Raw genomic sequence first — 14,870 nt, forward strand, 5'->3', positions numbered from 1 at the left:
TATTTATGATAATAATAAAGTTCTATATTCATGTGATACCTTTCATGGGATAACTTTTCTCTTTCTTTTAGAATGAGGTTTGATTGTTTCTTATATCTTCTATATTTTCCGTTGTTCAGATTAAAAAGGCATTTCCCAGAAAAGATATTCCTCTGGCCCCACCAAAGCATGCTTTATTGAGAATTAATTCCAGTCATGTGTTCCTAGAAGAGGTATAAATGTATGATTTTTCTAATAACAAGTTTCATTGTTGCATTTGTGAAAACTATTTCAGTTTGTAGACTACATATTCAACAATAATTGCACTGTCATCGATGTCATGATTGTGCCTCAATGCACTTACCATAATAGTTTCCTATTTAATTTTCATTGCCTTTTCCCCCTCAGTTTCCTACTTGGTCATTACTGATTCTTAAACTGGATAATTTTCATGCAGAGAAGGTATGCTTTGGAGGAATGGATGGGAAAGTTACTCTCTGACATAGATCTTGCCAGAAGTGCACAAGTAGCTGACTTTTTTGAATTAGAAGCTGCTGCAAGGTCAGGTAGGCCATAACAACTACCTCTAGGTTTCTTGTTGTCTGTTTTGCTGCGCATGCTACTATATTGTGTTTCATTGAAAAAAAAAATACCCTGGTTTAGTTCAATTTTGATGATATCATCGTATCAAGCATGCTTCTCTCCTTAGTTAAATTTGCATCTGCTTACTTGTGTATGCAGCATTTCAATGTGTAAATAATGCTACACAATCGAGCTCTTCAACTGGTACGACTGCCACAAACCCACTGTCTCTAGCTAGACCTACTTCAAGTGTTTCTGTTGCTGACAGTTCAACAGCTATGTCTAACTTGCCTCATGCTTCATTGGATAGTTGCTATAACAATGCAAATGATTCATCAGACATTGCTACAGAAAGAAAAGGAATGATTCGAGTTTCTCAAACTAGTGCTGAAGATGTATCGTTGGTTCCTGATCATTCTGTAAATGTAAATGTAGAAATCAGGAATGACATCATAGGTGGATCATTCTTTGATCAGCCAGAAGATTTCAATAGGGGTAGTAAGTTGAATGACAGAAAAGAGTATCTTGTTCCAGAGAGAGAGATAGTTGGTGGCAGTTCTTCAAGGGACAGAAGGGAGTCTATGTCAGATCAAGACCATGATACTCTTCCTGGTCATGCTCGTAAGTTCTCCGCTGAAAGCTTTGGGAGTGACATAAGTTCTACAAGGGGCAGTGAAGTAACATATGCTGGAGTCACAAATTCAATTTGGGATGGTTCGCTTGATGCTCCTGGCGATGCTGAAGTTGTAAATGCCACAGATGGCTCAGGGACACAAATCCTTGAAAATTCACGAATTGTTCTTCCATTTGATCAAAGGCAGAAGTTAATTAGAGTTCTTGTAGGCATGCAAGAAAGGTTAGCAACAGCAAAAACAGATATGGATGATCTTATAGCTCGTCTGAACCAAGAATTGGCTGGGAAAGAATATCTTAGGACAAAGGTGCATATCTGGACATTACTTAAAGCCTGCTTTCTTCTGATAATGTACCAGCAATATTTGAAAAGTACTGTTGTTGTTTACTACGTGTGCTATACTGGTAATGGAAACATAAACTTTGGATTTGAAATCCACATGAAGTTCTTTGAGATAACTATACTTTTTCACTGTACCCTAGATGATTCTTGTTTGCTAATTTCTGAATCATTATGTATCTTGACTTATTTCTCATTTTGTTTTTGTTTTAGATCCTATTCACTCTTTTGCATGATTTAGGTCAAGGATTTGGAGGTTGAAGTGGAAGCCAATGAACAGAAAGGTAAAGAAAACTTGCAACAAGCCATCTTAAATGAAAGAGATAGGGTCACGCAAATGCAATGGGATATGGATGAATTATGCAGGAAGTGTTCAGTGATGGAGGCGAAGCTCATGTTTGAACAAGTGCCGTCTTTGTCTGATGCTTACTATTGTTATGATAGTTTATGATTATTTAAGTTTTATGTTCCTATTTTTGTCTTCACTTTTTGCAGAATGAAAGAAACTGTTCTGAGTTAGAGAAGGAAATTGCTAATGAAGAAAAACAATCCTTGCAACAGGGACTGGATAGTAATCAAGAAAAAATAGATGATATGCGAAAGCTGATGGAGGAGCGGGAATTGAAATCAAAGGCTGATATCAAAGTCCTTGTCAAAGAAGTGAAAGTTCTGAGGAAATCTCAAGCAGAGCTGAAAGACATGTTGAATCAGTCTTTAAAAGAAAAGACTGAGCTAGAGGTAAGATGTAAGTGCTTCTATGGTTGCTTAGTTCTTGATCTTATTTGTTCAACTTTTACATTTGATCCAGGGAATTGTACTCAAGGAAAAACAGAGGTTGTTTAATGCAAAGTTAGCGAACGATACTCTTCTTCATGAATCCCGAGTTTTTCGTGATCGGTTTCAAGAATGCAGTGTTAGTTTTCTGACTGATGAGGAAGACAAGTTCACTACTACCTCGTCGTCACTCTCTGATGCCTTTGATCTTTTGGCAACATCAGATAATAGGATAGATCTCCTTCTCGCCGAGGTATCTTTTCAGTATCATGTTACTTTTCTGTTTTTTCTTTCATGAATTGGAAGACTAATATTAGTAGAAATGTTAGATACTTAAGTTGGCTAATTTAATCTTCTTGTCTTTTTCGGGTCAGTTTCTTGCTAACCAAATGCTGACAGCCGCATGTTTTTCCCTTTCCAGGGTCATCTCCTTGCACAAAACTACAAAGTGGCGCCTATAGATGTTCATGCTGTTCAATCTAATGAAATGCCTGAATCTCTGATCCTGCCAAATGACCATTCCACAGTTAGCGCAGACGATGAGATACGAGGAATTCTTACTGATGTGATCATAGATAACCTGCAACTAAAGAAACAAATAAACTCAGTCGTCAAACGCACCTTGAATACAGTATCAAAACTAGAGAAAGAAGACAGCATTGAAGCCCCTTCCAGGAAGACTGTCCTCAACCATTTCTTGGAGAGGTGAAACTACACAAATGCACATTTTTCTACCGCAAATATCGTCTTACCTTTCTGCTTGAGTTTTGCGTTCGCAATATCGCAAATGTGTGATGTATTCAAATACATTTTTGTTTATCCTTAACCTAAGGCAAGTTGTCTAGTTATACATATGTTAACTCTTCAGTCTCACATCTAAAATTCATATATTGCTCTCATGTCCCTCATCATTTTTTTAGGTGAGGAGTGAGAGCTCTGGTATCATGTGAAACTCAAGAGAGAATCCAGTTCAACCTAAAATATGAAGGTATTTAGCTGGAGAAACTCTTAGTATTTATCTATAGTTTAATAATCCTCTCAACTAGAGTGTAGAGTTTATTCTCTTGTTTCACATCAATGTGAATCTCAAAGAATGATCTATTGTATAATTTTATTTTACATTGTAAAAGGTTATTTTTGCGAGTGAATATCATAATTATCAAATCACACGACAACTTTATTATTGTGTTAAAACTCATTTATATATATATATATATATATAAAATTCATTCTTCTCCTCTTATTAAAATTTTCACTAAATTATAAATTGTATCCCTTCCATGTTAATTAGCTTCCTAACACATCTCTTTAATTAAAATAAAATACCTATTTTACACTTTTAAATTACCGTCGTCTAAATTATTATATTTATTAGTGGATATTTTGGCAACAAAATAAACTTTATTTTAACAATAATTCAACATTAAAAATTTTTTTCAAAAAACTGATAAATATTAAAGAGCATTCTAAAAAAGCACACAAATTATAAATGAACAATAACCAATGGAAATCCATTAAAATAAATGTTTCTTTTAAATTTAAGTCAAAACTAAATCTCTCATAGTGTAAGCTGTTGCCAAGTGTCCAATCCTCATGGCTCTCATCACCTCACAAAATCTCTTTCTATCTCAATTCATTCAGATCTACATCTCTCTCATTTCCTCTCCTCTGGTTTTTTCTCTTCATGGGTCACTTCTTCTCCTCCCTCCATGCTAAGATTCAAGGTCTCTTTCTATTCTCCCAATTCATTCAACTTCATTTAATTTGTTTCTCTCCTTTAATTTTCACTAAGAAATGGAAATCAATGAACATAAATTTCATATGGTGCAGGGAAAGGTTGGCGAGAGAGGCAACTAAGGAACATCAGTGATCAAGCCTTCGATCGGGTTCGAAGCGACTCTGATAATCCTCACCTCACTTTCGAAGATCTCTATATATCGGTTCTTTATGTCTATAAGTACTTTGAATTCGTCTCTAAACTCTAGATATATCAATTGTTTTTTAAAACTAATGCTTGTTTAAGAACAACTAAAATATATTTTTAATTAATTGATAATTAAATTATTTAACATTTGCTCACAGTGACATCAACAAGTATCTTCCAGGGCCTCACAATGATCCCCCTACGAAAGAGAAGCTTAAATCTATGATGGAGGTGAGGTAAACCATTAAAAATAAGAATCTTATTTAATATTGGAATGATTTTGATTTTTTATGAAGTTTTCAGTCCTACAATTTTTCTTTATTGATGAAAAAGAAATGAAAATTCATACATTTCAAGGTTATGGAGACCAAGTGAAACATGGTATGGTTTGTTTATTTGTTTGTTGTCAAGTTCCTATCTTTATCTCATTGAGCAGGAGCACGACATGGATCTCGATGGGTTGATCAATCGTGAAGAGTTCGCGGAGCTTATGAAGAAGTTGACGAAAGAAACAGCTAAGTCGGTTGGCCAGAACCTACTCATCGGGCTCATCTTGGTCCCGACTGTCGCATTGATAGCCAAGAGAGCCACGGAAGGAGTGCCGGTCGTCGGTAGGGTGACACACAATTTGCCCAACTTTGTCTATGCCTCAATTGTGGCTCTTGGGGTAGTGATGGTGCAAAAGGGAAGTAATGATGGTTAAGTCCTTGATCCAAAATGTGCTCAAATGGATTGTTAAAGATATAAATAAATGTAAAATAAATAGATCACTCGATAAGAATTTAATGTTGATGTGGTCTTAGTTTTGAAGACAAAATGTCTTTAGATATGATGCTTTTGTAGTGATAGTGCAAAAGGGAAATTATTAAAGAAGTTTCCATAGCCTCAAAAAAAAAAAAAAATCAGATTACATTGAATCTATTATACACAATTTTACTTTACATTACATTTTATGATAGACTGTTTTTGTAATTTGAATCCATAATTTCAAAATCACATGATAATAATTTTACTATTATATCAATATATATTTGAACGAAACAATAGTAACAAGAAATTTAGGTGCATTATACCGTTTTTAGTAATAAATTGGCATAATAATGGACAAAAGTAATGCAAAATGACCTTCACTCTATTTCACTTTACTGACCTCAGGAAAACACTCTTCATTTTTGTGGTTTTTTTGTTTTTGTTTTTGTTTTTACAAGAATCACAACATGGAACAGTTATCACTGATAAAAAAAATACAGAATTTTAATCTACAGAATATAAATAATGGTTTAAGCAAGCCAAAGGGTTACAATATGAAACAACTTATTCAACAACATGAGAGTTGATCTAGAATTGTCTCTCCATTTAAGCTTAAAAGATGCCTTCACTAAACCTGAAGGCTTTAGAATTCATCAAGCTCAATCAACCGCGCGGAAATGGACACAAAAGGAAAGAAGAGAACTTGCTGCTACATATCGCATTCATCAACTCTGTGATTGCCTATGTACTTGAAGGATCCAGTCGACGTAGCTGGTGGATCCAGCAGTTGGGTCCTCGACGAGATTGGCAAGAAACAGGGAGAGCTCTCTTGGTTGTTCGCCCTGTCTTACGAGGCGACAGGATGGATAGGATGAAAAGTTCTTCTCTCTCAATTGGTTCAATATCATCATCAGTTTCTTTGAGATGGGATTGTCATGCTCAAAAACCACAACCTGTGAAACAAGAAACTATATTTAGAACAATTGAATTGATAGGTGGATAAAAGGGCTATAATATTATGACCGATATAGCCTAACATTTTTATTCAACCAACCATGAAGAGTTGAGATAAACATGGCTTGGAGATGACGACGACATTTCTTAACCAAGCTAAACTTGACAAAGAAAATATTGGGTGTTGAGTTGAAGGCACAAGCATAAATTGAATACTGTAAACCAAGTGTATGCTTTGAATGGTTGCCACCATACCAGTGAACAGATTCATCTAGTCAAGGTCAAGAAAAGTTGAATCACGCGAACATAAAACCACAATCAATATATTGAGCCAGATGGAACCAGATCTCTTTACTGATTTCCATGTTTGTAAGATAATAATTGGACAAAAAGAAATTAAATCTGTCAAATGAAGGCCATAAGAAAACAAATCTATAAATAAAGTGACACTGGTTATGAATCTAAAGTATGAATGTCCATTGAAAATTTCTCTACCAAGTCTAGCTGAACAAGAACAAGTTCCAAGTTAAACTGAAGATCACATTCAACCATAACCGCGAAGGAGATTGCTCTTCAACTATGTCATTCAATTATAACATTGTAAGACACTGTTAGGATCCATGATAATTCATGGTCAAAGTGTCAGGCAATTAGAAAACAATGCATGCAAAAGTCAATATAACACAATGAGACTGTTAAGATTCATTTATGGGATTACTAAAAAAATAAAATTAAATATACTATGAACAAAGAACAATTAGGTGTAACAGTAGTATATCATAGAGTGAGAAAATATGTTAACATAATTAAATTGATTATAAAGAAAACTACATGTTATTTGTAATATACTCTTGCATAGAAATCGAGGGAGGGGTAAAGATTTATGTAGCCAACTTCAAAATAAAGAAATATGATTTCATGATGATGACCCCAAATATAGAAATGTGCACAGTTTTAACAACATAAGCAAAGGTTAAATGGAGTGTAGAACTATACCTTGGAAAGATCGGGGACGCCAGCTAAATCAGCGCCGAGGATATTACTGACTAAATCAGCTGGAAGCATCCTGCCTAACCAAATAACAAAGTTGAACCCATCATCTAAAATATAAATGCCTTTGGGATCCAAGTTTAGGGCTGTTAGTGGTAACTGTATCAATGGTTCCTGAGATTCTTTTCCATCCTGCGAGTAGGCAAATAATACAAAGTTGAACATGATTGATCCTTGCCATAATACTCCATTTGCAAAGTCATTTACGAAAGAAATATAATTAAAAAAATCAGTTGCATGAAATGAGGAGCATTAAAAAAATGTGTCGTTCAATTCTTAAGAAAAAACTTGCAATTTTCAAAACAATTTTTTATTGGTATAGTAAAATCTAGGAAAATCTAAAACAACTTGAAAAGTTAGTCAAAGATGTAACAAAAGGTATGTACTTATTAGCAGAAAAAAAAGGCAAATACCTTCAGAAGATTTTCATTGATCCTAAACAAGGAAGGATAGAGAAGTTTAAGCATCCTGCTTACAGGCAGTATCATCATACTGTAACCAGCTGCACATCGATCATCTAGAGGAGCATCGGCATACCCTCCACGAAGAGCTACAGATTTACAAAGAGCCAATACATACAATGGCAACAATCTCAAAGATTCTGGATATATCAGTCTTCCACTCAGACGGTGCTGAACAGCAAAGAGATTTCGGTACTCTTTAAGGCTTTTCATGAGTTTCAAATGAATTGATTGTCTAGCATCGTCCAGCTTCTGTGATAGTGAGTTCTCAATTGCTGCATGATTTTTTACCTTAAGAATCCAGACAAGAAGTTTTCAAATACTACAGAGGCCAATGTTTGTACATACCAATCCTACCCAACAAAGAGATAATGGCCCCAGTATCCGCCTGATTGTACATCTCATTAAGATCGGTTACTACTGGCGCAGCTGCTGTGTGAACTCTAATTCGTCTCTCACCTGTTGAGGAAGTATATCTATGCCAGATAAGGACTTGCCTATCATTTCCATTGCACAAAATTTCATCAGGGTTCCAGGTGACTAGAAGCTTCAATAGTCCACAAAATTTCCAAATAAAAAAGAGCTCATGAATACAACAAAGCAGGTTCTTATTATCTTGATACTGAAAGCAAACTCCCAGCAGAATTACCAATCTCAACATCCACAACTAGCAACTAGCATGAAGCAAGCATTTTAATTATCATTTTAGCAAAGTCAAACTTAAAAGCATAGTCCAATAGGTGATGGAAATGAAAATGCTACATTCATTTCGGACACAAAACTTCAGAATGTTCTCAACAGAAATTTACAAAGGCACAAGTGTCGACACCTGCATAATTCAAATTGCAGCAGCAGTGCTTTTCATGTGAACCATCATCTAAACAAGTTTATTGCTCTAACTTGCGTGGAATTGTTTAGGTTTGTTCAGAGAAACATTAGGGATTTCAAGAGCCACTTTGTTTGAATGTGGAAAGTCATTTTTTACCTGACCAGAATTTTCACCCAATTGATCCCTTAACTGTAGCAAATATGTATTTACGATAGAAAAGGATACAAAAGGGCAACTTGAAAGTATACAGTCTGAGTTGTCATTAGGTTTTCTTCCAAAGAAAACTGCATTGCGAAGGCTTTGTCACAATCTACAGCAGGAAGGGCTAACAAATCAGTTGATCGTAGCATAAAATGTCCATGGTAATTTGTAAAGCGGACACCTGAAACACAAAAAAGTTGTTCTCAGAAAATCAATTGTTTGTCCCACATTAGCTCTGAGGGAAAAAACTACAGAAGGAGAATTAGTTCTATTAATGACCTTTCCCACATCTTATGCGCATCACAGCTTCCCAGGCAGTCTCCCTTCTAAGATTCCTACCCAACTCATAGCTAAGTTTCTCATGGTGAATAGCAACCTGAAATGATGGATAATGATATACCTGGCCACCTGTATACTTGGCCAGAGATCCTGCAAAAACAAGGAAAACACATAAAGACATGTGGAATGCCATCTTATAGAACCACTCGATGAAGAGTTTTGTGATGTCACCTAAAGAAGCAATATCTGTGTACTTCTCACTGAAAGCATATATGTCCACTGCAATCTGGTTCTTTGTAAACTCAGCAGCCATCTGCTTATAGAATGAATCTTCAGGTAGTCTTAAGGTATATTCTTTGTCTGTCCCATAAACACGAAGCTCATCTCCGCGAAGTCTCAAACGGCCAACACCAAGTGACGGCAATGTACTCTGAAATATGAGCAACTTCCCTCCAAGTTGACTCTGTCAGAAAAGCTCAAAACATGTAAATGAAACATTAAATTCAATGAACAGGAACCAATCAGATGAAAGACAATATACCATAACCATGAATGATGCTTTAAGAGCAGGCCCAAGGGCTGATTCTACATTAACGGAGCTCTGGAACATAACCGGCAAGCTATCAAGGAATGCTTCAACTACATGCCTAGATTCAGATAGGTTGACGAGAAGATCATCAGGCAGTGGTAAAAATATATCGTCCAGATCAGCTACCACCAACATTTGAGGCTGTGTTAAAGAAGACTGGAAAAAACAAACGATTAATCAACAATAAATTTGACAATCGTAAACATTATTTTGCCAAGCAAGTGAAGCTATTCAGATAAAGACCAGCAGCGCGGGCATATATTACTAGTACAAGACACAACTTTTCACAATCTACACTACTTGCCTTCAGATTGTGGAAATGCAATGTGTTGTCAAATGTTATAAAGCCAATTTGTGTCCTAGGAAAGCCAGGTAAATCATCAAGGCAGGATTTGATGGTCTTTGCAACAATCTGCAAATTATTTAAAAGACAAACTGAATTCCGAGGTTCATATCAAACATTAGCTAAATAATTGGAAACTACTACAAATATGAACTTCAAAGGATCTATGGGAACTATATCTTCCCAATATATTACCTCGAGCAAACCAGAACGAACAGCCGATACGGACACATCGATGAGGAAAAAGTATAGAGGTGGCATAGGTGGTCGAACCATGTACTCTGTTGAAGCAACAAATTCTACACTACCTTTGCATAGCTCAGGTCTTTGGTTAATGTCAGATCTTCTGCCACTGGCATCCAACGCACAATAATATTCCGCAGGCACTGAGCAGAGCAAGATACTGATAAATCAAAGATAAGAAGTAGAGAAAAGATGACATGTTTTCTGACCAAAAAAATATACAGAAAATCTATTCTAATCAAATTTCATGCAATAAAAGTAGCGTCCATACTATTTATACTTTCCCAGATCATGTCCATAATGGACATGGGGATCAGATAAAATCCAAAAAATAAATATCCTCAAACATGGGGTATATACACCTTCTAAACTTCTTTAAGCTATGAGTCATTTTACAGTTGATGCAATTGCATATTTCTTGCAACATAAACACCGGGGTCCTCAAGTACTAAGCTCAAGTAGTTAAGCTAGATCATGTTCACTTAGAGAGCAGACATTAAGCTGATAACTAGACAATATAAGTGCAGCACTATTGTACCAAGTCCTACAACAAGATTGAAACTACACTCCCTATCATTTGATTATTCTAGTGGGGTGATCCATGATATTTCAGGTCGTAGAACTGTCAAGCTAATCATTAAGAAAAAACATGGATAACAATGCCCAAGTGGATTTCATCAGAATGCAAATATGAGAGTTTATATACCATCATTGAGGAAAGAACAAAGGTTGCACCTCCACTTCCTTCCAGCATCTGTGAACGTCACATAGGGATTTATATATGTACGGCATCTTCGGCAGCGAACAATGCCCACTGGCCCAAAATTGATGACTGGTACCTCTTCCTGCAAGAACATAATTGATAAAAGCATGCAAGCTATGAGAAGGCATCCACTTAATAAGCACAAAATCTATGTTTACCCCATCAGGAGTTTCAGCTAGCGGGTGAACCACTGCTCCAAGAGGCAAATGCCACCTAGAAAACAATGACTGAGAATTTGGTATTGCATGAGTAGTCAGCCGTAAGAATCTCGGATGGCAATTCAGGGGGTATATCTCAGGAATTTTAGTTGAAATTTCATCCCCATTTAGTGGCCTTGGAAGTAAGTTTGTATCAACTCCAGGATTGAGGGACCCAGGAACAGATCCAACAGATAATGACTGAAATTCTTCAACTAGACTTTGAACACCTCCAAGAGGAGGTCCTGTCAAAGGATGCTGCAGCTGATCCCTTGAAGTATAACCCAATGGACCTCCAATAGGAGGTGGTGGAGGCACAATACTTTGGTGAGCATAATAAGGAGAAGCATGTGTAGCAGGAACATGGGCAGGTGGGAAACCCTGCATCGGCCGTTGGGAAACTGGCCCAGAAGCATGAAACTGTGGATCTGGTTGAAATGAGGGCATGCTAGGCCTTGGGGGTACATTTGAATATCCATGCAAAGGTGGTTGAGATGGTATTTTAGTTGCAGTAAATGATGGCTCTGACAGCTGAGGCACATTATTTCTTGGTATTATTTGCGATGAACTTTGTGGTGTGGGACCCATTGACACTGCAGGAGTTTGAGAGTGAGGCTGAAAAGATCCAGTATACAGTGGCCCGCGTGGCTGACCAATAAAAGGTGGAGAGCCCAAGGGCACTGAAGACTGAGCAATTGGATGATATCTTGGGGCTTGCATTTGCTGATAAGAACCAACATTCTGAACTTGATAAGATGGAGGACTAGAAGGGCCACTTGGCCTAATAGGTGGTGGTAGCTCTCTGAAGTTAGCCGGCTGTGGGCCAACAGCAGGAACAGAGGAGAAAAATGGTGATGTAGTTTGTGGAGTAAAAGATGACCCAAATTCAGCTACAGGGCCTGAAGAGGCAAAAGGAGTAGCAGCTTGAGAAGGAATAGATCCATCCAAGCCAACAATAGGACCTGAGGACCTGAGAGCTGCTGAAGATTTTGGAGCAGTTGGAAAGGATGAGGTGGGTCTTCCTGGAAAAGTTGGTTGTTCCATCCCCAGTGGTTGTTAGATCTTGCCTCCTGAGTGGCAATGCCTGCTTATTCATATTACATTAAACCATGACTTATAAATGATAAACAGTCAAACATTTTTTTTAAAAAATGACAATCTAAATATATATTTATACATGATTCAAATAAAATTCACCGATATACTCTGACAAATCCCACTAATCATCCAAATTCCAAAGCATGACAGCGAGTTAAAGATAATAAATGGGATCCAAATTCCACTAAACTAATCCATAGTGGCAAATCTAAAAGTGAAAAGAACTAATAAAGCCTCATTTGAAAAACACACTTCTAGTCAGCAAATGCACTGGATACTACTGCATATGTAGTTATGCACTATGCAATAACCCGATTGCACATTTGGAAATGGTTATTTAAACCTTGCTCTTTCAAGTAAGCAAAGTGAGAGAAATCTCATATTGGTAAAGAATTATTGGAAAAATTAGAAGGTAAACAAGTTGATGGAGACAAACAATCAGTTTGGCACAAGTTGCTTATTCCTTGAGACATAAAAATGGGAAAGATATATTTTCAATCTTTCTACACACTGAAATGCCATATTTGAGTAAATCGTCCACCTATATTTTTATTTATTCATCACCATCAATTCTAGTGGCACTACCAAAGTTGTAATCTATGTTTATTATTAACCTATGATTTTCGAAGAAAGAAATTGTATCCAAAGTTCAACTTTAGCATTGATTCTACCTAGAATCATGGATTGAAATCTCGAGCCGTATCGCGCGATACCGGCGAAAAATTTCGTTCCACCGACGAACTAGCATCGGCACAGCACCAGCATAGGAGTTCCGGTTGGGCCTCTGGAGGCGTCGCCCGGGCTCGGCGACGCCACCGAAGGCGCTGCCCGAGCCTGGCGACGCCATCGGAGGCGTCGCGCGAGCCTGACGATGCCTCCGTGCACGGCTTGCACGCAACCCCGATCACGCGCATTGCGATTTTTTGTTTTCTAGGTTTAATTAAGATTTTAATAATCAATTCCTAGTTATAGTTCGGGATAATTTAAATAGACTTTATTAAAATCCATAAATTTATCTTATTATTTTTTAAAAATATTTTATTTTTTATTTTTAAATATTTAGATTAATTTTTTTATTTTAGTTAATATATTTTATATTTTAAAAATACCGAAACTATACCGACACGATACGATACAGTACTGAAACTGTATTATTCCAGTCCAGGACCGAAATCTCAGCACGGCTCGATATTTTAAACCTTGCCTAGAATCACACTGACTAAGTAGTATATTATTAGAAAACATATGCCACAAGAAGTTCATTAAACTTATCCTAACACTTATGGAAACATGATCACCTCAAAAAATAGTAGAAAACTATATAGAAATGGTTGCTAGTTTATAAGCCTTAACAATGAACTAATTTCATAATTCAGCTAGTGAAACAAAATATGAAAATATGCAAGAACAATAACAACATACTGACATTTAACCACTAAATTATATAATGCAACAACCTTTATAAAAAAAACTAAATAAAATATGACAAAGGTGACTATAATATGCAGTGAAAGATTTTGTAAAAATATTTAAAGGAGACCCTATAAACCACCTTTAAGAAATGGAGATCAGAATAATTAGAGGAAAGCCAGTTATTTTGGTGAAGTCATCAAAGATTAATTAGTCACTCTAATCTCTCTAGTACAGCTCTAAACTAATCAATGAAAGAAGAAGAGTATTATTCCGAATTATTAAGTCTCAGGTATGCTAAAGTGAGCATGGATGATCTTGATACTGCAGTATTTACATCTATATAAGCCCGTGAGTAATAACTTGATCTGATATGTGACATATTTTTTGTCCTAACAATACAGCTTATCTTCTAGAGAGTAATATATTTAGTGCTCCGCATCAGCAAACTTATTACAATAAACAAAATTAAGGCTACCTAAACAAAAGAACCTCAAATAAATTTCCAGAACACACTCTAGACCAATAACCCCGTCACTTCGTACTACAAAAACCTATAATGCGCAGCATGATGCAGCCACGTTGGCCTCTGAATCATACAATGAATCTCATGTGGCACACGAACGCCCAATAAAAATTTAAAAAGCTTCACAAAAAATGACCCTATGAAGACAATACTAGCTAACTGACGCGAAGCAATAGTTGAATGATCCCATGGTACAATCTCAAGCTACACGGATCCATATCCAATTGACAATCACAAACCATAAAGGTGCATAAAAAAGTACACAGATCTACAAAAACTCAATCCGCAGAAGAAATACTCCTGAAAGAGCAAATTTTTCGAAGCCGAACTGGCAAAGAACATCACTGGTAAACATATGAAGAAACAAAACCTATCCGATCAATAGAAGCGCAGGAAGAAGGAACAAATACCTTCCAGCGTCGCCGTTCGTAATAGGAGTGCCAAAAAGTGGATCACGGCCCGCTCTCCGGGTTCTCGATTGGATCTTCGAGTGCCGCGCTCGCGTCGTGATGAATTCAGCAAATTCGGAGCTACAATTCAGCAAACGAAGGCAAATACTTCCATGATTGCAAATACCAAGCAGAGGAATGACGCTGACGAAATCGAAGGCCGGATTCACGATGGAAGAGACTCGAAGCGGACAAACTTTCGATGGAACCATACGAAGCGTACCTATGGAACTTGGCAGGGCCGACGCGAGGCCCGGGAGGAGGTCGGAGGCGATGGAGGAAATGAACGACTTAAGACACGACGAAGGATGACGGTTCGCGGCGTGACGAGCCAGCAGCAGCTGGATGTATAGATCGTCGTGGGCCGTAAACAACCCCATTTTGGATATAATATTGGGCCGAGCACAAGCCCATTTTGGAGATTATCTTGGGCCGTAAACGGGCCGAACACAAACCCATTTGGAGAGGAAAGCCTTCCATAAAAGTGCTTACAATA

General features: G+C 37.0%; 3 protein-coding genes across 3 annotated transcripts; 2 read left to right on the forward strand and 1 right to left on the reverse strand.

Annotated features, from left to right (window-relative positions):
• Window positions 1–104: 104 nt before the first annotated feature.
• On the forward strand, window positions 105–3,129 carry LOC141813204 (PX domain-containing protein EREL1-like; the record flags this gene model as incomplete). The annotated part of the gene is made up of 7 exons (XM_074701126.1): window positions 105–212; window positions 437–545; window positions 721–1,502; window positions 1,776–1,940; window positions 2,030–2,272; window positions 2,343–2,561; window positions 2,730–3,129. Coding segments are annotated over 7 exons (1,914 nt in total), but the record flags the coding sequence as incomplete, so codon positions are not given.
• Window positions 3,130–3,953: 824 nt separating this feature from the next.
• Window positions 3,954–5,061, forward strand: LOC141814010 (uncharacterized). The gene is made up of 4 exons (XM_074702008.1): window positions 3,954–4,032; window positions 4,139–4,265; window positions 4,391–4,463; window positions 4,669–5,061. The coding sequence occupies exons 1-4, from the start codon at window positions 3,993–3,995 to the stop codon at window positions 4,933–4,935; spliced, it is 507 nt and encodes a 168-aa protein (XP_074558109.1). The 5' UTR covers window positions 3,954–3,992; the 3' UTR covers window positions 4,936–5,061.
• Window positions 5,062–5,452: 391 nt separating this feature from the next.
• LOC141813753 (protein transport protein SEC24 A-like) lies at window positions 5,453–14,685 on the reverse strand. The gene is made up of 14 exons (XM_074701736.1): window positions 14,598–14,685; window positions 14,336–14,455; window positions 10,853–11,975; window positions 10,638–10,776; window positions 9,884–10,074; window positions 9,650–9,757; window positions 9,298–9,501; window positions 8,988–9,219; window positions 8,757–8,906; window positions 8,502–8,658; window positions 7,796–7,923; window positions 7,400–7,722; window positions 6,933–7,118; window positions 5,453–5,935 (listed from the first exon to the last, which is right to left on the reverse strand). Exons 3-14 carry the CDS (start codon window positions 11,933–11,935, stop codon window positions 5,708–5,710), a joined length of 3,129 nt encoding a protein of 1,042 aa, XP_074557837.1. The 5' UTR covers window positions 11,936–11,975; window positions 14,336–14,455; window positions 14,598–14,685; the 3' UTR covers window positions 5,453–5,707.
• Window positions 14,686–14,870: the final 185 nt, after the last annotated feature.

This window comes from Curcuma longa, chromosome 20 (genome assembly GCF_044706935.1).
Source record: "Curcuma longa cultivar G26 ecotype Majalengka, Jawa Barat chromosome 20, ITB_CL_G26_1.1, whole genome shotgun sequence".
Lineage (NCBI taxonomy): Eukaryota > Viridiplantae > Streptophyta > Magnoliopsida > Zingiberales > Zingiberaceae > Curcuma > Curcuma longa.